Raw genomic sequence first — 24,693 nt, forward strand, 5'->3', positions numbered from 1 at the left:
TTGAAGTACCAAAGCATTTCTTTATTCAGCTACTCCCACTATTGCCTGTTGTTTGGAAATTAGTTTTTCATTAGCAAATTTCATAACAGAAGCCTTCCTCCTCTTTTGTAATTAAAAACCAGACATGTTTATCTTTTCCAGCTCTGATGCTTTAGAATAACAATAATAATAAAAAAGCCATGAAACTGTTAATTGTTGGCAAATTTACAGCATGGGCATACAAAAAAATACCCAACCATGAATGCGGTGTCGTCTCCATAAAGTCCTTTGAATGCCAAGGACATTCCAGTAAGGGCATTTTTAGTGGCTCTTCAGAACTTTCAGTTCAGTATAGAAGGTGCTGAGGGCCTGGAAAACTTAAGCACTTTAGCTCAGAGGATTTTCCATTCAACAGTAAATAGTTCTCAAACCTCTTGAATGCCTTTGGACTCATTCTTATCTCTGCTGGGAAATTATGGCTTCCCACACATACAAACCTCTCAGCTGAAATCTTTCATTTTTCTGTTGTGAAAAGTTATTTCTTAGTTGTATATGTTGTTCTTTTTTGGACTTTTCCTTGAATTTTCTACCAAAAACCTCTCCGAGATGTTTCACGGTAGCTGTCCTTATCATGGGAAATTATTGTACTAGCTGCTTGAAGAAATATGCTTTTGTTTGCTTGTTTGGTTGGTTTTTAATTTAAAAATATGCTCAAAATTCCTCATTTAAAATCAGTCTTTAAGAATGAACAGGATTGATACTAAAACTCCTGATACTAACTCACCTGCAAACCATGCTTTTCTGTCCTTACTAATTTGCTGAAGATACTGCCAAATGCTAGGACAGCTTAAAAAAAAACATTGAGGAAAGAGGGTTTGGAAAGGATTTGTAACCCAAGCAGGGTGTTGCTAACTTGAAGAGTAATTTGTTTGCTTGTACAAGATGGAAAATGTTAGCGTTTTCTACATCTATGCAAATTTATTAAAGCCAAGACCAACCTATTTATTCACTGTCCTGCTTAGTCTTGTATTTTGTCACTTTGGGTATTTACTGATTATAAAAGTTAGAGAAATCATCAGTTAGAAGCTTTTCTGCTTCCATTTTTACCTAATCGCAGTTTAATTACATTTTTTTAAAAAGTAAAATACAGGGTGCACAGGCAGAGGCATCAGAAGACCCTGTATTCTGTAATTTACATCAAATTATGAACTACTATGCTTTTAGCAACAAGCCATTGGTGGGGGGAAGCTCTGGATTATTTTAGTGCTAGAGATTAGCAGGTTGCACTTTTTTGCCTAGCTAGTTGGCCACAATGCCAGCATTGCAGACAATGATGCTGCATACTCACATCTTGCCATCTGGTCTCGTCCTCTTTCAGCTGGTTGTGTACGTTCTGCAGTTTCTCATGGCGAGCTTTGCTATGAGGCTGAGTCACAGCTTCTTCTTCACATCTCATGTCAAACATGCTCATACTCCTAAACACAGGGGGAATAAAAAGTGGTGCAGCATTATTTAGAGGCTTATATTCCTTCAGCTTGTTAGAGTTAAAGCCACATGAGGGTGTTACAGCAGAATCAGACACCTGCACTGTTAGGAAGCTCCCAAAAGCAGCAGTCTGCCAGAAGGACCAGTTAGCATCCATGTGGCTCCCACAGAGTACTTTGGGCATTATACTCCTCAACTTTCTCTTGTTTTTGTTAGTTGACAGCAAGTTTGTCTCTTGCTAAGAAGTGCTACTAACATTACACCTCCATCAACAGCTCTTATTAAAATTATTCCATTCAGAGCTGAGTTCAGAACATTTTACTTTCTGAAACTTTGTTTCCCACTGAGTTTTCAAGACCCCTCCAATTAATACCACAGACAGAAATTTCCACTTCAGTGTAAAACAAGAGAGGCTTGAGAAGTATATTAGGGACAGGCTAAATGCTACTCCTACAAAACCACGGAGAGCCTGCCCAGAGAAGTACACACAGCGCAAACAGCATGGTACTTCCTCCTCTCCCCTCCCTGCCTCAAAGAAACTCACTGCTATCAGCACCAACTTATTAATACAGATGACCTAACAAGGAAAAAACAGTTTCTTTCTACACACTCTACTTCTGTCCCTGGCCTTTGGAGTGTTAAAGGAAAAAATGGTCATGGTTTGATATTATACATTCATTCATATTATATGAAGATCTCCACATGAAGATAACATACTTACTACTCCTCCCCTACTATCTGTTATTAGTAAAACACGACCTCAGTTGTGCCATTAAAAGCAAAAAAAAAAAAAAAAAAAAAGCCATGCAGTTCCACATGAAGTGATTTTTTCACAGCAGTCTTCAAGTGATCATCTGTAGCTTTAGGTGAGCCAGCAAGCCAACTAGCAGGAGAAGCACCCAATGAAGATAAAATTGTAGGCAACTGTGTCCGCAGTAATCAAAGTGAATAGACATGGAAAGCTTTGCATATATGTATTTAGCCAACATTTGTATTCAGGCAAGCAAAGATGGGAGTGAACCACTCTCAAGGGAAACTGAAAGGTCTGGACAGCGGGTGGAAAAGGACATGCACAGATTCCATCCTGTTCGTAGGTATTTACTCAGAAATGAAGGATAATATGGATCCTATTGCCTTCAAGCGAGGTAGCATCTTACTGTACTTTACCCCTTCGAGTGCTGAGGGGCATACTAATTTAGGTTTCTCTGTGGGTAATTTAAGGGTTGCACTGCTCAGGATTGGATTGGAGCATGCCTAAATAACAGAATCTGAAGAGATGGTAAGTTTTGTTGTTTTTAAAACTAAAAGTATATCACCCACTAAGGAACATTTAAATACCAGCCACATTCTGCAGACTGGTGAGGTAGGTGGGGAGATGCATAACTTGTAATAAAGTCACCCTTAAAGGGTTTATTCCAGTTTAAGAGCTTTTGAAACTCACACTAAGAAAAGCGTTTAGGGTTAAGTACTTGCTACCTTGTGCCTACTGGGTCAAACTGGTTGTGTAGCTCCCTGCTTGTACCCTTTCCTCAGGACAGAACATTTTCATCCACATACAGTGGAAGAAAACAGACGACCTGAAATAGTGGTAACTGGTTCTAGCAGAGTGCACAAGTACTCACCCTCTGCCATTTGGGATAGGAAAATAAAAATATTTTACCAAGAGTCCCCTGATGTCTTAATGAAAGGCAAGCATTTATTCCCTGCATTCACTCAGGTCTCTCAGGGTACACAGAGACAGCAAAACCAAAGGTTTTACGGCTATTAACAATGCACTAAAAAAGGTACCCTGGAAAAAGCTTCAGCCTAGATCAGGAATCAAACTATATGCTACAATCCCACATGCATCTTCTACTCTAGTTGTCACCTCCTGTCCTCACCTATCTTCCCAAGAGAGCCATCTGAAGGAGTCACATCTCAAAGCACTGTGCTCTGCTCTGACCAACATATAATAACCATTAAGGAGAACCACCTACTTTCCTGAATACATGGACAAGGCCAAGTGAAAGGTCTACATACAGTTCTCTGCCTAACAAGTTCATCCTTAGCAAGGAATCAAAGAGGCCAAAACTCTGAGCTTCTGACAAAAGACACTTTCACTGTGAGTCCCATAGCATTTAATTCTATTTCTTTCTTATATAAACTACAAACAGCTCCAGCCCATCAGTAACACCTGCAGGAACAGGACCAGATTTACTCCTTCCTTCAACCATGCGCTGGGCCAGTGGGCACACAGCACGCAAGTAGATGGAGGAGATGGAAGTGTACTGAATTCATGTTCATGAATTTTCTGCTGTTAGCAAAGCTCTGGGGATTGTATCCAAACTGTTTGGAAGCAAGAGGCCTTTCTGCTAACCAGTGTACCAGATCTGCTGTTCTGGGAAGAAACACTGTGCAGACCAATAACGTATTTTGGAGTGCTAGATCTTTGGGATGATGTGATTTTTAAATTATGCTTCTTTATTCTCGCAAATTACTTGTCAGTGATATCATGCAGCATTTTTTTTTTTTTAAACACAGGTCTGAACAACTGTTGGATAAAAAAAGTCCTCAAGGACTTGAACATCCAGGTTATTTAACTTGAAAGTGAGAAATGAGGTAAAAACCTTCTTTTTATGAGAATAAGTTAAAAAACCTTATGCAAGGCACTTATTATGTGGCTCCATTTTACAGACATACTAAGACTTAAGAAACCCCAACAAAACATAAGAGGTGACAGGCTGGCTAAAGAATCAGACTCTGGCAAACAAATACTCAAAAATCTCAGCTCACTATATGTCACTTGTCAGGCTTAAAGCATAAGCCTAACCTCTCTGGACTGTCACACTACCACCAGAGCTCAGCCCCATCTCTTTGGGAGATGGGAATGGGGCTGATCAGGAGCAACACACTAAGCATTGCCTCTTCTGAACCTTGAGACAGACCAGGACTGATGACAACATCTAGCATTCACTAACCAATGAAGGGAACTTTGTCAGTCTAAAAAAGGGCATTTCTAGTTTTGCTGCTGGAATAAACAGCACCTAGTCTAAGACTGAATTCAAACTAGTTTTCAAAGGAGACTTGACACACATTCTGGAAGCATTTTAAATGTCAGTTCAATTTATTTTTCCTACTTGAGAGCCAAATGTTATTAGATTCTTTGTAAGTACTTCATCTTCAGAAGGAAAACCACAATCTTACGTTTATAAGAACTTTAAAGACAGTTTAGGAAAATAGTTGCTCTGTAAACCATGGCAACATCTGGAATGGATAAGAATGAGGCTTGGGACATTTATTGTTTTGCATTTTAAAACAAAATCAGAACCAATGTAGAATAAACAATATCATTTATTCACCTTTGCTACTCTTACATTATACAACCAAATGCATTGCAATGCCTTTTTGAAGGCATCTCCATGTACCTTCTCTCATGTTTGCGTTTAATACAGACATGCAAAAAATGTGGGAAAACAAATGAAAAAATCGATCAGATAGGTAGGCTTTCTGAAATGGCAGGGAACTCTTCATTGTTAACTATAACACTCCTGTGTTGTTACACTCATTTTGTCTCATCTCTTAATTTGATTGAAAAGATCTCTGCTGCTTGAAAATTACTACATTTACCCTGTGGTCGGAGGACACAGGCTTTGCACAGCATAAAGGTATTACAGATCCTGTAAAGAATATTCAGTCCATGATTCTAGCCTTTATCACTAGAGGAAATGGTGAAAAAATATATGACACTCTGAATATACTTGTTATTAAAAAACCTCTATGCTATTTCCCTTTTGTGATTTAATCTGGGAGACAGAGAAGATCATGGGCATTTCTGTGAACAGAAGAAGGGTATTAAGGACACTATTACGTGGGTAGTTCCCAACTATTTATTTGCTTCTGAATGTCTGCACTTTGTAAAAATAGCTAATACTTTCACAGAGCTTTCTAAAAGACATTGCATACTGTTCTGAGCTACAGTTTACATGCACCCACATGCAATTAAAATATGTTTGAGCACAATATATGTTACAGTCTTGCTCCTTCTGTGAAAAGTAAAGCATTGAGGTGAAGACCTTAAAAAAAGTGATGTTTAGCATATTAATAAATTAAACTCAACCTAGAAGGGATTCAAGAAAAAATTTGAAAAATACAATAAAGGAGCAACTGAAGATGCATTTTCCTGGTAATTATTCACAATGGATTTCATTTTACCTTGGGATCTCATTTTTCTGACTGTACAGGTCATACTTCATTTTTTAACTTAACACCCAGCCAAGATACAACCCAGCTCTCTTTACCTGTAGCTGATTAGAGGCAATGGAAATTCAGAAGAAAAAAAGAAAGGAAAGGAAAGGAAAGGAAAGGAAAGGAAAGGAAAGGAAAGGAAAGGAAAGGAAAGGAAAGGGAAAAGGAAAAGGAAAAGGAAGGAAACAATACTTTAAGCAACAGTTGGACATTAGCATTACGCTCAGTTTTTATGGGCTTATAATAAATACTATTTTTAGCTGCAATGTAAGGCATATTGCATTCCATTTTTCAGTGCTTTTCTGAAAAATTTTTTTGCTGGAACACTGCAAAATAATAATGAGGCATCAACTGTATTTTAAATCAGTAAGAAGACGGAAAAGCATGCAGTGTAAGTTGTTTAAAACAGAATCTTGTGAACACAAGACAACTTACTCTGCGTCATCAGACACAGCAGTTCTGGGGCCGAATCTACAAGACCAAATATAAAATTAGAGCATTGACAAAAACATTAAGTAGTAATTGCAACTGGACCCATACAATTTGGGTAACTGTCGCTTGACCATCCAACCTGTACTAGTAAAGCTGACCAAAAAAATAATCACACTGCTCAGGGAGTATGTATTCAGCAAACAGGACTTACCTAATCATCTGAATGACAAACTACATAAGAACACCACCCATCCCTCCCTGACCCCTTACTAATGCCCCTATTACAAAAATCTGCTGAAGCATACCTAAAATGTGTGTAGAAAATAGTTACTGAAAACAGACAATATATTAACATTTACATTAATTGCCACACATGCAATGAATGGAGACAAGTCTTAACAGTTACATTCCACAGCAGTGCTCAGAATCACCATTACGGAGGCACGGAAGAGATAAATGTAGGCAGAAAGTGAGCCATAGAATTTCCTTTTTTTTTTTTTTTTTTTTTTTTTTTTTTTTTTTTTTTTTTTTTTTTGTTGTGTGTGTGCAGCTGAAAAAAGTACTGGTAATACACAAGTCAGTGCCATCCACTAAAGTGACGGTCTTGTTTAGAGTCATGCAAACCACTTATTTGTATCTGGGATTTATCATAAAAGAACATCAAGTACAGAAGTCAACACTGCAATATTTTCTAATATAGGAGAGACAAGATAACACATCTCTGCAGATTCCCAGCAGAGTCTAGTTGAACCTCTGCTACACATAAACCTTCTCTGCAATTCATTTATATACTATAATCAATATTTACTTTTAGTAGCTGTAGAAAAGAGAACTATATGTTACATAACTACTCTGCTTGTTTCTAAAAAGTGTATTACTGACATACAGTATTTTAGTCTGGACTGAAAACACACCAGGCAATGCAAAATCTGAATTCTAAAGTGTGCACACAGGGGCGTACAAGCTGCGTGATTCACACCATACAGAGCTCACGTTTGCAGATGCTCTTCCTTGGATGACAATGTTTCCATTTTGTTTTCCTCAGGAACCTCCTGAAGCTTAGATGTTTGATCAAGATGGGCTTCATTAAGGCTACCTTCACCCACTTGGGCACTACTAATAGTGTCATCTTGTCCTGCAGGAGGGAGATTGCATTTTTCCTGCCCCTGCTGCCGTTCGTGTGGTGGCTGTATTACAGGTTTTCCAGAGCTATTAATGTAGATTTGTGGACTTTTTTCAGGCCTGAGTGAGCCAAAGGCAGCAGTGCAAAGAGATGTATTAAGCAACATTTGAAAAATCACATATACATAATGAAAAGCATAACTGTAAGTTAACAAACCTCCCCCCTCCCACAAACCCAAATAGCTGATAGGTGACAAGCTAAGTGAGGCAGATGCACAAAACATAATTTTAATATAGAGCTCATACTTCCATTCTTCCAAGTCAGAAACACAAACCATCCTGGACATCACCAAAGTTTAAAGTATTAAGTACATATTTTAACTAAGCTATTCAACTTAAGGTCTTCTCAACACCAAACCACTGTTCAATTCTACGGTAGACGACAGAGGTTTTTCTTCTGCTGGCTGAGCTGTACACTAGTTTTTCATCTGTCTATGTACAGGTACATGCACATCCTTCTCTCCTCATGGACTTTGAAGAGGCTGATGAATAAGAACCTTTCCACTCTTGCTTGCAGTGGCTCAACCAGCCAACACATCACTCTGTTCAAAGGTTTAAACCACCAACTTCCCCACATAGCCTTACTCATCTGAGCAAAGGTGCTTAGAAGGACACTGAGCCTTATCAGGAGGGATCTCGGGATCTCTAGATTTCCTGTTTGGAAGCCACTGGCACCAGCTAAGCCATAGACAAGCATCTAACCTACCATATCCAGTACCTCTGTTTCTAGCTGGAAACATTTGTAATGGTTAGCTCATATTTAACCAGAAACCTCTGCAAATGTAACAAAATATTGCTATGCATATCCATTTGGTAGATCTTTGCTCTGTGTCTTTACAGGGCTCTACCAAAAGGGCCAGAAACCCTGCATTGCCTTCTTTTGAGCAGAAAGAGTTGGCACAGAATTGAGGACAAGCTTGGAAGAAACTGCTTCTAGGCCAACAGCAACTCCTCCAGATCAAGAGACCTCGACAAACAGCCCACAGGGCCAGCTACAAGAGAAAGAGAGAATCACAACCTTCTTACCTCGTAGTTTTCTTCTCAAGTTCTCTAGCTGTGCCCTGCTTATTCTGCTGCTTTGAAAATGGCATGGGAAGGAACTGCTTAACACTGGGCACAGGCTGTTTTAGAAAAGCTCCAGTTCTTCTGGCCAACATATCATCTCTTTGCGGGTCTGGAAATTTCACTTTGTTTTCTGTTCCACTGCTCTGCTGCTGAGGGATTTCAAGATGTTCTTGGCTTTCTTCTTGTGTGACAGTACTGCTCAGAGAGACAAGTGACACTGTTCTGTGATAATGCTCACTTGTACGGCCCAAGGTAAGCAGCTGCTCAGGCAACATGGGGTACTGTTACTCAAAACACAGTTGCAGAGTGATGGACAACTAAGCATCTTTAGCTACAGTGCAGCGAGCGAGAGCAAGAGGAAACTACTTTGAATGCCACACTTATATAGGTGGTATGTTATAAGTTGGGGATTGCATAAAAATGTATGCGAGTCATTATTCATTTGTAAGCTGGCACAAAAGTCTGGACAAAGCACCATGGATTGCAAAAGAAATCCCCCCAAAAGATGAAAGACTGTTTTCATGCTGAACAGCAATTAACAACTGAAGTACTTAAATATTATGAAAGAAAACAGACTGGTTTATGTTCATAGGACACATTCTTGTAAGTAATTTCATAAAACAGAACACATGCCACAATGAATGAGTAACACACATCTTTAAAGGCTGTGTGAAGAACGGAACAACACTGCTGACCGATCCAAGCTAACGCCACACACAAACCAGGCATGAGGCTCAGAGAGATCTACTTCTATTCTCTGACCTTTCTGCTTCCCGCAGAGTCTTCAAATCCTTCTCATGAGCTACTGCCTCCCCTTGCCGCTGCTGCAGCAGATGAGGAGCTACCGACAGGGGAGGACAATGCATAGGAATGGGGATAGTGGTACGCCTCTGAAAAGTTCCCATCCTTCTAACCAACATATCATCTCTCTCAATGTCTGGTAAATGCCCATCAGAGTCTTCCTTGGTGCCTTCTTGCTGTTTGTTCAAAGTGCATGGGGTTTGTTGCTCAGAGATGATGCCAAAAGCTGGGACAGGTGATAGCATTCTCCTGCAAGAGTCATCTGTACCTGACCTGGCTGCCTCACTAGTGATGAGATTGAGGGGTGAGGTAGACAAAACATTCTCAGGTCAAATGAAACATAAGAAGAGGAGTCCTTCAACTCAGTTTGCAAATGTTTTACAAACACACAAACTTAACTGAATTAATTGCTTGCTAAAAGCATTCATTAAAAATCCTTGCTACAGCCACAGACTAAGCAATTAAAGTCAAATAAATATAAGCTCTGTTAATATGTTAATTTCCCAGAGCTGTAATTCTCCTCCAGATAAATGCCAGAAACACAGAGCACCAATGCACCTTGGTTTCAGCATTACATCTTCAAAAAGAAAGTAAACCCATTAGGCTTGAAGAAAGCATTTTTTGAACATCAGTAAGGCCAACAAGCTGAACAACATTCCTAATGTACTGAAAGCAGGCAGAGCAAAGCCACTGGAATTCAAGAAGCAGAAAAGGCTTGAACAACAGCTCGGACTCTGAGATACCAGTGATTTCACTGCTCATCAGAAATTCTGAGGCAAGCCTTTAGAAGACTTTTGCACAGTGTTGTTTTGCGTAACCTTAAACATGTTAAGGTACTACGAAGGTGTCAGATGACTTCTGAACAAGGCCATGCGCGTAAACAGCTCTTAGGTCTATGCTGCAGTCCACCCCCATGCAGATCAGCATGTGGCAAGAACAGGTCTCATTTCCAGCTCAGCAGCGCTTCCTAAGCCACACCAAATACCTGGACTCATTCTGTGGCTTAGATACTTCATTGCTGTGTTCAGCAAACCCAAGACTGCTGATAGTGGTTGAAGGAGAACTTTCAACACCAGAGTGACTCTCCACTCCATCTTTCTTGCTTTCCTCTTCTGCTCCACTCCTGGATGAAGCTCTGCCAACAATTAGCTTGTCCCATTTCTGTTGATCAATCTCAGTTACTGGCCCGAAATGCACAAACTTTTGCTTGGGGCTACCAGCCTTTTTGTTTGCTCTGGCTTTGCGGACAGTAAAATCATCATGGGCTGCTGCTTTCACCGTGATTTCAGCTGGTGGCAGAGCGTCACTGGGACATTCGAAGTCTTCTTCACTAGTCAGAATGAGGAATAGAAGAATCCCCCCAGAATGAGACCCCAGAAAAGAAGCAAATAAAATGCTCCTAAGGTTTTGAAGGGTTTTTATTTCAAAATTCAAGGTAACAGGTACAGACAGCTGTGCTATATTGAGGCCCAAATGACAGATAAAATCTGAAGATACCACAGACCTTTTGGGGAAAAACTCTGGGAGCACATCAATGGAAGCCCTTCCTTAGGGGAAGGAATATAGCATATGGCCCATTCCAGACTCAGTTCTCCACCCTAACTAAGCCACAGTTCCCTTATCTGCTCACGTCGACCTGGGCCATGCATTACATGGGACTGCACAAGCACTGGCACACCCGTCTTGTCATGGGGGAGTTCCAGTGGCATGAGAGCACCAGGAAGGGCAATTCACTTATCCTAAACCAGGGAGACTGAATCTTGATTTTAATAAATCACCTCAAAAGTAATACAAAGAGTACTAATATCTTTGAGATGAGAGAATGATTGACTTTCATGGCCTGTATTAGAGCTAAAATTACACACAGTAACCACGTTTTTAGAAGAATGCCTGAACAGATGGTCACCTTTAATTGGAAAATGGCATGTGCCTAAACAGAAAGGCTAGGAGTTGTTATCCTTTCCTACTGGAGTCACAAATCACCTGCAGACATTATAGCCTACCTCCACAGGGCATAGCTTAGAATAACTGCTTTATACCAGCTCCCTTTGTGGAGGTTTAGTTTACAATAAGAGCATGTCTACACCATATGACGAGGCTCCTGAAACCTCTGCTGCAGTGGCAAACCGTGCTGATGCATTTACCCAGCGCTGGAGTACAATGCCATGCAGATATATTAGCTCAGGTCTCAAAAGCAGTAGAGCCACATTAATGCAAAGAGATGCCGATCCTCAGTTAACACCCCAAGGTATAATGCCCAAGTCCTGAAGACAGCTTGGTTAGCAGCAGCATAGTACTGCTGAGTTAGTGGTGCCACATGGACCTTTCCGCTATTTAACTTAGAGCAGCTTCAAAGCAGGCTGATCCATGAGACAAGAGGGACCTTTCTAATATGAAATTAACAGTATCCACTGGGGGAGTGACAGTGAAACTATTATAGTAGTTCTACATAATGGACATACTTTCATTTCATGACATCCCTGTACAGATTTTGGACTCCTCCTGAAAATTTAAATAGGTGAGGACTGATTGTCATCAAGATGTTCTTCAAGCTTAAAACCACAAGCACACAGAGTGGATTGTGACATACTAAACATGCTTCCTAGCGTGTCAACCCTGTCCTCAGGTAGAAACCATACCTGGGCTCCCCTGACAGTTTCAGTCTTTTCCAGGTCTCCAGATCTGCTTTTGTTATAGAGGCATTCACAGAAATAACATCTTCTTGTAGCTGAGGAAGGGTACTTTGAGATTTCCATTTAGCCACATCATCGCTCTCAGTATCGGGCACTTTCACCTGCTGTTCTTCCTTGGACTCAGTCTTCTCAGTTTGCAGAACTGGGTTCTCTCCACTTGTTGCTATTTGCCTTGCTGATGCCATGTGCACCCGTCTTCTTCTAATTTAATGCACATTCAAGTTCAGCAAGAAAAGATATTTTGAGGGAGCAATGATAAATCATAACCAATAGAAGAGGTTCAGAGCACAAGATAAAACTGAATTTATATGCAGATTAATATTACATTAATTTTAGTAAGCAAACATGGAATCATTTAAAGTTGAAATCTCTTGTCTATGCTACCCCACTCAAGCACTATTGAGACCATTCCATCACATGACTTCTACTCCTAGCAAGAAAAAAATCTTTAAGTTATTACTGTATTCAGCATTTCTGCAATAGGCTTTCTCGTAAATAGCTACAAATATCTCATTTTCATATTATTAGCAAAGTGAATTCAAGTTTTGCTCTCAAACATACTACAGAATTTCTTTGATATTAGAGTCATGTCAATAGCATTAGAATATTAAAATCTGGTTCTGTGCTCTTCAGATGCCCTGCCAAACTAGTCATTAGAAAATGTTTATATAATCAAATTACCAGCAGCTGAAAGGCACATTTTGCATTACTGAAAAGAGCTACTAGATATGAAGAGAAGTTTTCTGAATGTATCAGTCAGTACAGTTCAGTTCCACTGTAATGTGTATATACTGGTTTTATCTAGGACCACTTCTCTTTCCACAAATAAAAATACTTGTTTCCTGAAGAAGATGTGTGCCTAGTAGATATGTGTGTTCAGCAACTTCTTAAAGGTCTGTATCACTGAACTGAAGACAGAAGATATTTTCTAGGCCGAAACCTTGTAAGCCATGTTTCATTTCCAAAACCAATGCTATATAAGAAACATTAGGACTATGTGCAACATGATTTGGTGCAGTATAGCAGGCATATATATTCAGTGCATTAACTAAAGACTATGTTTTCTGCAGGGTATTAATAGAATGGCAGCAGATGAAAAAAAATGCATCCAAAACGTGCATTGAAAATGCTCAGCAAAAGAGCCGAGATGCGAAATATATCTTCTAAGTTTATTCTCCATCACTCATGCTCATGCTTAGATAACAAAAGTGTCTAGTCTTTATATTATTTACACTCATCGTCAATTTAAGCTCCTGGTCCTAATACTCTAACAAAAAATAACAGTTAGTAATCAACATCTCTTTTTTTGTCCACTCTATGATAAAGCATTTGCATTTAGTTTTTTGTAGCCACAACAGCTTTAGCCCTACACAGCAATAAGCCATGGGAAATGAAGCATTAAAATAGAAAGAAAAAGACCACGAATGCACACCTTGCATGTTCCTGCTTTTTCATTTGCAATGGCTTTTTAACATCTTCCAGTTTACTTTTATCTTTACTTGTATAGGATCCAATTAAAAAGGAGTTAAACGGAACTGTGTGTTTGGGTTGATTCATTCTGGCTCTCCGGGTGGCAAAGTCATCTTTTTCTAAATCAGGAACTCTGCAGGCTGCTTCATCTTCTGAACCAGAATCCTTCCCTTGGTAATGTGTCATGAAGGGGTTGTTCCTGCGAAGGATGATGTCCGGGGTGCTTCCACTGTCTTCACATGTTTGCTTTTTACTGACACAGGGCAAAATTAAAGAAAGCTCTTGACATACCAGGAGAGAAGAAGGGACTGGCAGCACTCATCTCCAGGTCATAAAACAAGCACAGTTAATCACACGTCTCCTAAGCTGCTGTTAGATTGAGCAAAGCCTTGTTACAAATAAAACTTATATACAGGTAACAAATCCACAAGGACTTCAAAGACAATCAGCAGTGTTGGATCTTTACTTATTTTAGCTATAGCTAGAAGAACCAGTAAGAACTATTTTAACATACCAGATGCAGTGACTGTAGTACTGTAAATGGCAGTATGAAACTTCTTGAACACTTCAAACAAAGAAAGAGATTTGATGCAGATACTTGATCCCTGGCCAATATTGCTGAATCCTGAAATGCCAGATATTTGGCACGTTTTTTTCTTAATGGCTCTATTTTTTAAAAAAGACCTGAGTAATCACTGAGGCTGCTTGCCCTAATATTCTTAACTACTTTTCTTCTTATACACATCCACGCTTGATTCACTAGCCTTCCCTTTCAACCAGACTAAGCCTTCTATGCCAATGCTGACACACAGTAGCTACAATGATAGCACCAGTATGCCAATGATACCGGCATGCTGGAACACACTGCCATCTGCCTTGGTCAGAAACATGACTGATACCAACACCGCCTTGTTGCTACTGAAGATTATGACAATAAAGACCCTTGACAGCTGGTGCCTAGAAAGACTAAGCTTATTTTAACTTGTAACGGCCCAATACTCTTAAGGAAACTTAAAAGACAGATGGCAAGAGGAGGCAACTCTCCTTTTAAAAAAGCAAATAGTCTTTCCTGATATTTTAGGAAGCTGGATATCACGTAGTAGATTGTTTCATGCAGTACTCTAGTAGGCTGCAAATATCTCACATTTACTCTTTCATATAGCACACCTTGCTATACAAAGAGAAAAAGAGGGTATCACAAAGGATTAAACAGACTGCTGACATTAAGAAAGCAAATCTAAACAGCTCAGGGGTTGATTTGAGTTTCTCTACTATTTAAAAAAAACAGTAGTTTTATAATTAGCTGGGTTTTAAAACATTTTAAAGCCCTCGAGGCCGACTATACATGCACTTATTTTACAGTCCCAGCTGCCCTTTCAAAGTACTGCTCAACAAAGTTGCCAGAGAAAGTTACAGGGAAGCCATAAACCATGCTTGACAGGTCAGTCTGGCTCAGGCTTGGAGGACAGAGGAGCAACACGAAACTGCCTGCCTTCACCTTGTTATGCAACAACGGACGGGACCCCTCCTTAGCAATGTACAGAACGTGCTGTCTAATTAGCCAAAAGCAACTTTTTCCTTAGATCTCTCTGGAGGATCATGATTTCATTTAAAGCAACAGAAAATACTGGCCAACAGCGCTCCAAAGGGAACTGCTGTCCCTTTCCCTCATGAGCATCTCTGTTCACAACAGCTTCAGAAACAGCTGGAACAGACAGGGCTGAGCTGCTGTATGCTTTGCACACACCCTCCCTTAGCAAGGGTGGTCCAATCCCTTAGCTTCCGCTTAGAACCAAACTCTACAACAGTCTTCAACTACTCTTTTCTTCTGTAAAAGAACATGCTAAAAAGTTTATTAAGTATGTTGATTCTTGTATATACCAAAATCAACAGCCCTACAAGGTCATCTTCAGGTTCAAATTTCACTGCAGAACAGGTATATTACATCACCCAGTTCTAAATCACAGGTTGTCAATACATAAGCACAATTTGTCTAAATCCAATTTGCTTTTCAAACCTGCAATACCGTAAGCACAAAATGACCACCACAGAAAGAGTTTGATTTTCCATTTATGGTTTTCTAAGACATCTTTTTTTTTTCGCCAGTAAAAGAATATGAAAACTTCAGAGAAAATACACTGATCTAAAGTAGATACACTGTGCCTAATGTTTTAGGCACAAAGGAAAACAGTTATCTGAAAGTCTTACACGTTGGGACTTGTTCTCCCAAATAAGCCAGGGTATGTACGATTAACTTCATTTTTTTTTTAATCAGACTTTATTACTGGTTCCCATTACCCTTTTCTGAAATTCAATAAATTTGAAATAGTTTTCAAAACACTCGACATAAAGGGCACTCATAAAATCACATAATACTCCATTAAATCTTGTTTACTTCTTAAATGAAAATCAATAAGATGAATATTTATTAAGCTGGTTAGGTTAGGGGTATGGTTTTATGTTTTTAGTTTTTTAGAGCTATGTATAACCAAGTAATTATTCAGTAAAACCTAGATTTTTCAGTCTCATGTCTGCCAATGCTACTGAAGCTTGAGAGCATCAAATGTAGCGCTTCTGAGAAAGGTTTTTTTGGCAACAAAGAAATATAGAGTTCTAATACTTAAAAGAGCAACTATGAATCATGGTAATTAATAACTGAAGAACTTATGTAACTAGACTTCAACAATCAGTTTCTAGGTTAAGAATATTTTCCATTCATTTACATTTTGTTTTTAATGGAATCCGAGATGAGCTGCGACATTTTGGGGTCTCCTGAATCAGTCTGTGATGGCTTCTAAAGTGCCTTTTAAGACCAGTTTACCATAGAGATAGTGAAGACTGTAGATTGTAAGCTTGCAACGGACCAGAATTCCCTGCAGATTTGCAAATCGCTGTTGCACACCCAGCCCCAGCTCTTGCAGACATAACACACGGGTCCATGCTGGTACACAGTGTAACATTTCAGGCATCTCCACTCTTGAAGCAGGGTCTTGTACAGGCTTGTGGGTCCTTATATTGCATTTCAGAACAACAAAAGGGTTTTGCATGCTTATGCACTGTCACGGTAAGAGTCCATGTCCCTTTTGCAACGAACATGCCAAAAACGTTTGCTCACATTTCTCTCTTACATCCTCCTCTCCATCATCTATTACAACACACTTAATTCTCCTCTTCTTAGGGAGTCTCCATGAATCTGATCCTTACCTTTCAGAAACAATCGCATAAATAAGAGATAGATGCAGACAATAAGCAAGCAAGGAAGATAACACATCAATAAAACAATGTGCTATAAAAAGACAACATACTCCTTCGGGAAGGGGGAATATTTTTTGGCATGCATTTGTATAGCATCTAGCTCAGTGGAGCCCTTTCCTAGAACATGCTACAGTACTTAGATTCGCAGCAAAAAATACATTTGCATACAAGTTCAAATCCTTCCTGTGCTGGACCCAGAAAGGTGTCCTACTGAGTTTCAGCTTTAGGAACAATTAAATTTCTTGTAGAACTCAAAGTCACAGTGGGTGTCTGCCAGAGGTCAATATGTTGAGAGGAAAGAGCCTGTAAACAACTCAGAGGAACTGTAAGACAACTGTCAGCCTCAGCTGAAAAAAAGAGAAGCTGGCATCACAAAATATGAGGGAATAAGATGCGCAAAAAAAAAAAATCGTAACACAGAAACAAGAGGGATTGAGAATTGCTCAGTGTCATTAGCGCATGGAAATTTGAATTTGATGCCAAGAAGAAGACAGAGAAAATGGAGAGGTTCAAAGAACAGGAAATGATAATGAGACATTAATAAAGATGATTAAATGCTCCCCTGCAGCCTAAAGTGTCACTACTGAATTCTTCCCTTCTCCTCACCCACTATTCTTCCACTTTCACATACACATAATTTTCCTTACAGACCTCTCACCCTGGTGCCTTTTTTGCTGTGTCACCCTACAATCCCCAGGAACAGGCTCCTGCTTCACTATGGTGAAACTTGTGCTACAAAGCTCTGCTCTTTGACCCTCAGCTGGGGCAGAAAACCAGCAGCTCCTCCTTCCCCCAGCTGCCAAATTCCACAAGTTGCTGAGAGCAAGGAAGGCAAATGGCTTGTTATTTCTTCTCCCTTCTCCTTCAGCCCTTTCAGGACAACAGATCGCCCACGGAAAGAGATCGACTTCAAGACAAAGAACCACGCCTTTGATCACACATGCTTCTTTCGTGGAGATCAAGCACAGGGTTGGAAAAGGGACTTTTCACGTGGTGAACACCCTCCAAATGCACACAGTGCTATTTGTTGTGCAGTGCACTGCTAAACACAAACTACTACTACATTTTACTACATACTACTACATTACCGTACTTAATACTACAGCCTTGGACTCAGAACAGGATTATGCTAGTATCCTACGGGTTTATGGATTCCTGATCAACTAGCATGCTAATCGAGCCTGAAGATTTATGACAGATAGTTCCTCTTCATTACTATTTGGCTTTGTAAAAGCAGCACCCCACAACCACACACAGTTCATTACAGCTTGACACCAGTGAAGCAAACCGGAGAGGAAGACATATGACAGCATACAGACTGTTACTGTTTTATCTGCATATATGGCACATCTGTATATGGCTGCAGACAAGCTTCACTGTATCTACAAACAAACTGTATCATATAAGAGCTGTACTTTTTACTACTACACTTCAAAGCCTGGAGTGTATACCAGCATCTGCCAAACTACTCACTGTCAGGATTTCACCCCAGAATCCAAAAGCAAATGTTTTAGATGGGAAGACATTTGGACGCTTATCCTTCAGCCAAACCATTTTTGTCATTTGTAAGAGCCTAGTCTTCTGACATGTTGGTTAGAACTCTTCTTTGCAGGCCATCCCCATGAGAAAGAGATTTTTCATGAGGATCCAGTATCAGATGATGGAAAGGTGTGGGCAGTGAGCCTAGCCATTATTCCTGTTCTTTAATTCGAGAGCTGAAATAACCAAGTTGAACAACATCCAAAAATAAATAACACAGGTAATAAGTTTATAACTACTGATACTCTATGTCAAAGTCAGTCAAATCATGATTGCTGAACTAAGCCTCCATGCTTTAACTGGTGCATGTGTTAACAAGCACTGTACTTTTATAGTTCCTGCCATTAAAAACAAATGCATAATTTCTTAACATAGCTAAAAATATTAACCACCTAAAAAGTGTGGTTCAGTAAACTAAACCATCCCATCTGCAACAAGTAAAGTAAGTTTCTGAAGCTTCTGCCGAAACAAGGCCTTTTTAATGTACATTTATATGTATTTTTTTATTAAATGCAAGAAAGCATTAGGTAGAAGGTGACAAGTAGGCTGTGTAGTAGTTTTCTTGGAGTCTGCTTACATAATGCTGTAAGATCATACAATTTCTCAACACAAATGCAGTTAGCATCATACAACTCTGCAATCCACAGCTGCCACATCACAAGCATTTCCAGGCCAAGACCTTCACTAGCAATTGTGAGTGCTTAGCACACTGGATTTTTTGTTAGGAGAAGTGAAATCACAGCAGATTGAGAAAACCCGTACTTCAGCCAATCCTAAAAATGTGAAGCGTGCACTATTTCCCACACCATAGGGCTAACCTGCCATAGCGCTGGGCTGCTGACATGACCTTAATGCCAGCTTGTTCAAGTCTTCTTAACTTTCTGATCTCTTCTGCATCTTTGCCCTTGGGTGCTGATGTTTCTTTAGTGCTACAGAAAGGAGACTGGTCTATGGAGTTCCCTTCATTTTGATTCAAACCTACTTGATTTTTAAAGGAGCTTGCCTCAGGAGCCATGGAGCCCACATTCTCCGTTTCACACAGTCCTGATGTTTCATTCTGTTCTTCTTCTATGATTTCAGGGTGGGGTTTGCTATTGAATTATACAAGGTCATTTAATGTATGCTGTGCCTGAAACACTTATTATAAGCATATTTTGATCATATTAAGATGCCAAAGGATATTCTGATGAATGATCTGAGAAGATAATTATGCTCTTTAATGGAAGCTGCTTAGGCCAAATCGAAAGTGAAATATCAGTTGACAAAACCCGCATGCAGAAAAAAATAGTCACAGCTATATAAACTGTATTGTAGTGGCATATAGAATACAACATACAAATAAGTTGATCTAAAAAAAACACAGCAAAAATGTTACCTATTTTGACTGAATACATCAAACTTCACTTATAATTTGTCAGTAACTGTCTTGAGAACTGAGACAGATCATCCAGAACATTTTTATCCAGCCTTGGGTTTGAGTCAACACCCATATTAACCAACATCTTGACAAACACAAACTATACATTGCATTGTATGGTAAATAATGACATCAAGACAATGATTTTCCACTCATTACTTTTCTACCACCTTTCTCAATTGTTACAAATAAGTTATCAGTACCATCTCAGCAAGAGATTTACTACAGCAGAAGGTGCTTTGTACATCTTATGAAAAAGAATGAAAATTAGGCAAGTGTTAAAGCATCAAAGCATCATCACTGAGGAAGGGAGATGCTGGGCAGGACAGTCTTACCTGAAAGGTCTGTCTCCCAGAGGTGAAGTCGCTGTGCTCCAGCTCTTTCGGTACTCTTCTCGTTCAGCTTTCTTTTTCCGAAGTGGAGCGGGTACATAGAAAGTCTGATTACTCTTGTTAGGGAGGTACTGGTTAAAAGGCACAGCTGATTTAGGTTCACCGTGTGAGGTCCGCCTCGCCAACATATCATCTTTTTTCACATCTGGCATCTTTCTGTGTGGCAGGTCAGTTTCTGAGTCACTTCCTCTCCCTAGTGAGGAAAGAGAAAAAAAAATCCCTCTTCTTTTCACTTTCATCCATTTTTTTTATTTAATTACAAATCAGAGAAGACACCACCAAAAAATTACATTTAGCATGTGAGCACCAAATAATTAGGTTACTTTTATCTGTATTTAAAAATCAGCCACTGAAGGTAGTAGCCATAATACCTACACAGATAGTAAACATTTTTCTCCCATCAACCCTTATTTTCTACCCCTGAAAAACTAATCTTCAGCCACAGATCACATAAAAAAATGCAGGATCAGATTAAGCCAGACTGGTCAATCACACAGGAAGCTACAGAAGCTTGCCTGACTAAAACCCAAATGGCTCCTAGTTGTACATACGGGTACATTTCACTCTCTTGAACCTAGACTTAGATGTGCATAGCACAAGCTCAAGGAAAAAAAAAAGGCTGCATACTGTATATTTACACAATGGCAGGAATTTGCGGATGTTTCTACACACACATATTAATGGCAATTTGAATGCACACAGCATCAGTTTTGATCAAAATCTGAGAATAAGCATCAGCTGCTATAAACAAGACGACTCAGATGGTCTCCCTCCAGCCGTATCAGTAGCCTGGTCAATTGGTCTAGCACACTGCAAAACAGACAGAGACTTGATCCTCAGATGGGAAGGTGCAAGGAGAGACGGAGGGGATCTCAGGATTCAGAGGTCAGATCAGTGCAACAAAGACTGAAGAATACTTGCTGGCAAAGAGAAGAAATAAGGTGAGAAAGAAAAATTGAGAGTTACAGAGAATAACTATGAATAAGATGGGAGATCAACAGAGCTGAGCGACTATTTTGTTCAAATGAACTAAGCTTCCTGATATTTACAACCCATCTAAAACACACAAACTTAGGCAAGACTTTTCCAACTTGAAAACAAAACTTCCAAATGGTAGGACAAATACCTTAAAGAGCATTTGCAATGGAACCCTCATAGCCATTTTGGAAGCCGCTTCACAGACATTCACTAGATTCCCTGCAGCATCATGAGCCTTTTTAAGTAATTAACAAAGAAGCTATGTAAATAGTTCTCTCTTAGCAGTGTAACATCACCACAGGCCCTGGTTTGATGAGTGAAATGGAGCATATTCAGCCATTTCTTCCACCAGCATTCGAATCTTGTCCCAGCTTTGGAGCACTGGATGTCTCTGGCCGTTGGCCCCTCTGCTACACTTGCATGTGCAATAGCTGTTCCCCTCTTTCAGGTGAGGGGAAGCCACCCAGGTTGTGTCCTCTTGTTAATTCACCATGCTAGTAAATTACTAGCTAATTCACTGAGCTACCTAATGAACAACTGGAAACAATGAAGTCATAAAAATCACAAGTAGCTTGTGTATAATTCAAAGTGGGGGAAGGAAAAGAGGTCTAAATATGCTAGGAATGTTATTTGCAAAAAGCTTTTGCAGCAGATTGAGTTATTCAATGTTTGCTTGGAGAGAGACGAACAGTGAAAGGAAACAGTAAGAAAAGTCAAGACACAATGGAAATGAGCTAGTTAGACAAAAATCACAATGCACTTTTTGTCAGTAATATTTTGCTTGAATAATTTTGTTTAAGAGCATATGATAACTAGCACGACGATTGGCAACCTGGGTCTATGTCTAAATAAAAAGAGGAGACACAATCATAGAATCACGTGTGTCTGACAATGGCTGAGGTTTGAAGAGCTGTAATGTCAGTAGACTGAGCAGGTCCCCAGAGGAGCTAGAAGAAAATGAAAGGTCCCCTACTGCTATTTGCTGTTCTGTTTGCTCTTGACTTAGTTCTGGTGTTTATATCACATGAAAACCAGTCTTGAACCAGCAGACAGAAATGCTGGAACAGATAACACCAGTAGCAGAGGAATTAGATTCTTCTCCCTTATTACTGAGGTCCCTACCAGCATCCCCAAGTTGAGTACTTCAAAGACAAACAGTTTCCTTAATTATTCAATTATTTATTAGTTACTTATTAATATTTTACTCGTGAAATTATTTTCAGCTCAAATTTGCAAGAAAAGCACTTGAAGCCAAAGCACCAAATACAAGATGCAGCTGTGCTCAACATTTACAACCTCAACTTTCTTGTTCTGCACTTCCAAATAGAAGCAGCAGCAGCCAGTTTCCGCAACCCATAACAAGCAGTTATATCCATGGACACACACAGATCCTTTGTACAAGGATCCATGCACAACTGCTGGCCAAGCAGAGGGTTTTATTCATGCCTGAGCACATCAGAAACTCTACAGGCAGGTCAGTCTGCAATTCTACAGTGTTTTAAACAAACTGTTCTGCTCTACCACTGGTTTTGTTTGGTTTTTGCCAAGGGACAGAATCTGCACAGGACACCAGAGCAGTTCCTGTAAACAGCAGAACTGATCAGAAATTACATTAATGAAGGTAGTATTATTGCTTCCACCTAAACTAACCATCACCTTAGGATCACTTACATGATCTCCATTCATTTAATTTTTTTTTTCTAGGAGTGGAAGGAATCAGTCTTATTTCGCTATCATATTATTTGGTTTACAAAGCTCCTACCTGAATGGAGAGAGAAACAATGCAAGCAGACCTTTTCCTCCATCCAGCTTTCCACTTATGTTACCAAAAACTACACACAGCTGAGTGAAACACTGGCCTGCTGGGGCCACAGGAAGAGCTTTGACAGAAAAGAGGTCAGCCAAGTCTCACCTCACCTGCAGCTCTTGGAGGAGAGAGCTGTGAAGTTATGGCAGCAGCAAGCAGGGAAAATGGGACACATTGGAAAGGGCTGGCTGGACAAGTCGTAGGCGTGTATGCAGCATCTGCATGCACCCTGGGTCTGGATATTATTAAAGATTACTTTTTAAGAACAAGCTTTGTATGCTTGCAGCTTATTTTGTGTTTGTTGTGGACTCAAGAATGTGACAAGATAGTATGTCTTAGCTGTGGCAAACAAGCAACTATAAAACCTTACTAAAATTTGCTAGTACAGCAGAAGCTGATAGGAAGCAGCTATAGGACGTATGTAACTGGCTGCCCACCAGCTCCATGTGGGCAGGGACACTGGACACTCCTTGAGCATTCAGGATGGAGCAACAAGGACATGTGAGGTGTTCCTATTTGCCAACACCACACTTCTGTCTCATTTGGGAAGACAGAAAAATGTTTTGCAATGTGGAGACTTGCTCTGTTCAGTGTCTGAGGGGTCATGAGGCTGTTCCAGGGAATCAGCCCCAGTAGCTGTTTCTGGATGGTCAACAGCCCCAATACCACAGGCCACTCAAAACAGCAGAGCAGATCTTAGCCCTGCTTTCCCCAGAGCTCTTTCATAATTCAGCTGTGATACCACCTCTCCCTGCCAGCTGTTCAGTTTTAAGGAGTCCCCCATCACCTCAGGAAATCTCTCATGCGTCCAGTTATGATTACAACCAGTTTCTTTCACACTGCCAAAAGCAGTATGAACATCTGGTTCCTTCCAAAAAGTCTTTCTGTCCTTCTTTTTTTTTTTTTTTTTATTAAAGAAATAACATTACTAAGGAGAAGTGATTCATGTGTGGAACATAACTTTACCTGATGATGAAGTTTGACTGATTCATCCATTCATTGGGAACATAACTCTGCAGTCGGAGCCTCAGATCAAGCATCCTTTTGTTCTGAATCAGAATCCTGCTCACAACAGGTAACTTAAGTTCATGTTCCACACCTACCCCTAGCAAATCCTTCCTCATCCAGTATGCTGTGTTTACAAGCCTCTGGGAATCAGAGAAGAAATGCAGAGAAGCAGCACCCCTTCTGTAAGCCTAGAGCTTCATGTCCTCACTCAAAGGTTTACAAAGATGGCCACAGCTCTGATGCTGGGAGCCATTAATTTACCCAATTTTCTAAATATGATAAAAACAAACATGACATTAGGTAAAATGTTGTACATTAGATTTCAAAACTCTGTCAAGTATCAGACACCTGCAAGATGTTTCTGTGTCATTTATCTGCCCAGGGTTTACTTAGGCAAACATTTTATTCACTTCAGTATTTCCCTTGTTCCTGCATTTTTATTCCAGTCTAGTTTATAACTTAAAATGAGTCTGCAAAACATCCTCTTACACCATAACCCAGAAAAACACTCTTCCCATCATAAAATGACACTGCAATGATGTAAGTCATTTTCCAACGCTACACTATCCTAACTGAGAGAGACTTCAAGTAAGTTGTTGGCAAAGTCATCTAAACCTCAGGGAGCACAAATCAGCATTCACAGAGAAGTTCTCCCACTGGATTAGCACAATTCAGAGACTGTGTCCAGCTTCTGAATGGCACATTTGCTCCAGAAATGTTACTTATATGTCACAATGTCATGCTTGTGCTGCACTGTGACCGGCACTTACCATCGCTGCTCCCTCTGAGCACTACATCTGGAGACGGTGTCTGCTGTGAGCGGGAGCCAAAGGAGTCCAGACTGTCAAAGGAATCATCTCTGCCGTGGCGAGGTGGAGAGAGGGAATCGCTGCGTTCAGAGTCCCAGCAGTCTATATAGCCGCTGTCACGAATGCTGCGCTTTGGACTCTCAATATCCTCTGTCTC

The 24,693-nt window shown here is 40.0% G+C and overlaps 1 protein-coding gene across 1 annotated transcript; it reads right to left on the bottom strand.

The window, feature by feature from the left end:
• Positions 1 to 1,327: 1,327 nt before the first annotated feature.
• On the bottom strand, positions 1,328 to 24,693 carry LOC104464103 (LIM and calponin homology domains-containing protein 1-like; the record flags this gene model as incomplete). Its single annotated transcript, XM_010076727.1, has 4 exons — positions 1,328 to 1,454; positions 6,124 to 6,159; positions 19,878 to 20,127; positions 24,498 to 24,693. Coding segments are annotated over 4 exons (609 nt in total), but the record flags the coding sequence as incomplete, so codon positions are not given.

The sequence above is a fragment of the Pterocles gutturalis genome, unplaced genomic scaffold (assembly GCF_000699245.1).
Source record: "Pterocles gutturalis isolate BGI_N339 unplaced genomic scaffold, ASM69924v1 scaffold43063, whole genome shotgun sequence".
Taxonomy (NCBI): Eukaryota; Metazoa; Chordata; class Aves; order Pterocliformes; family Pteroclidae; genus Pterocles; species Pterocles gutturalis.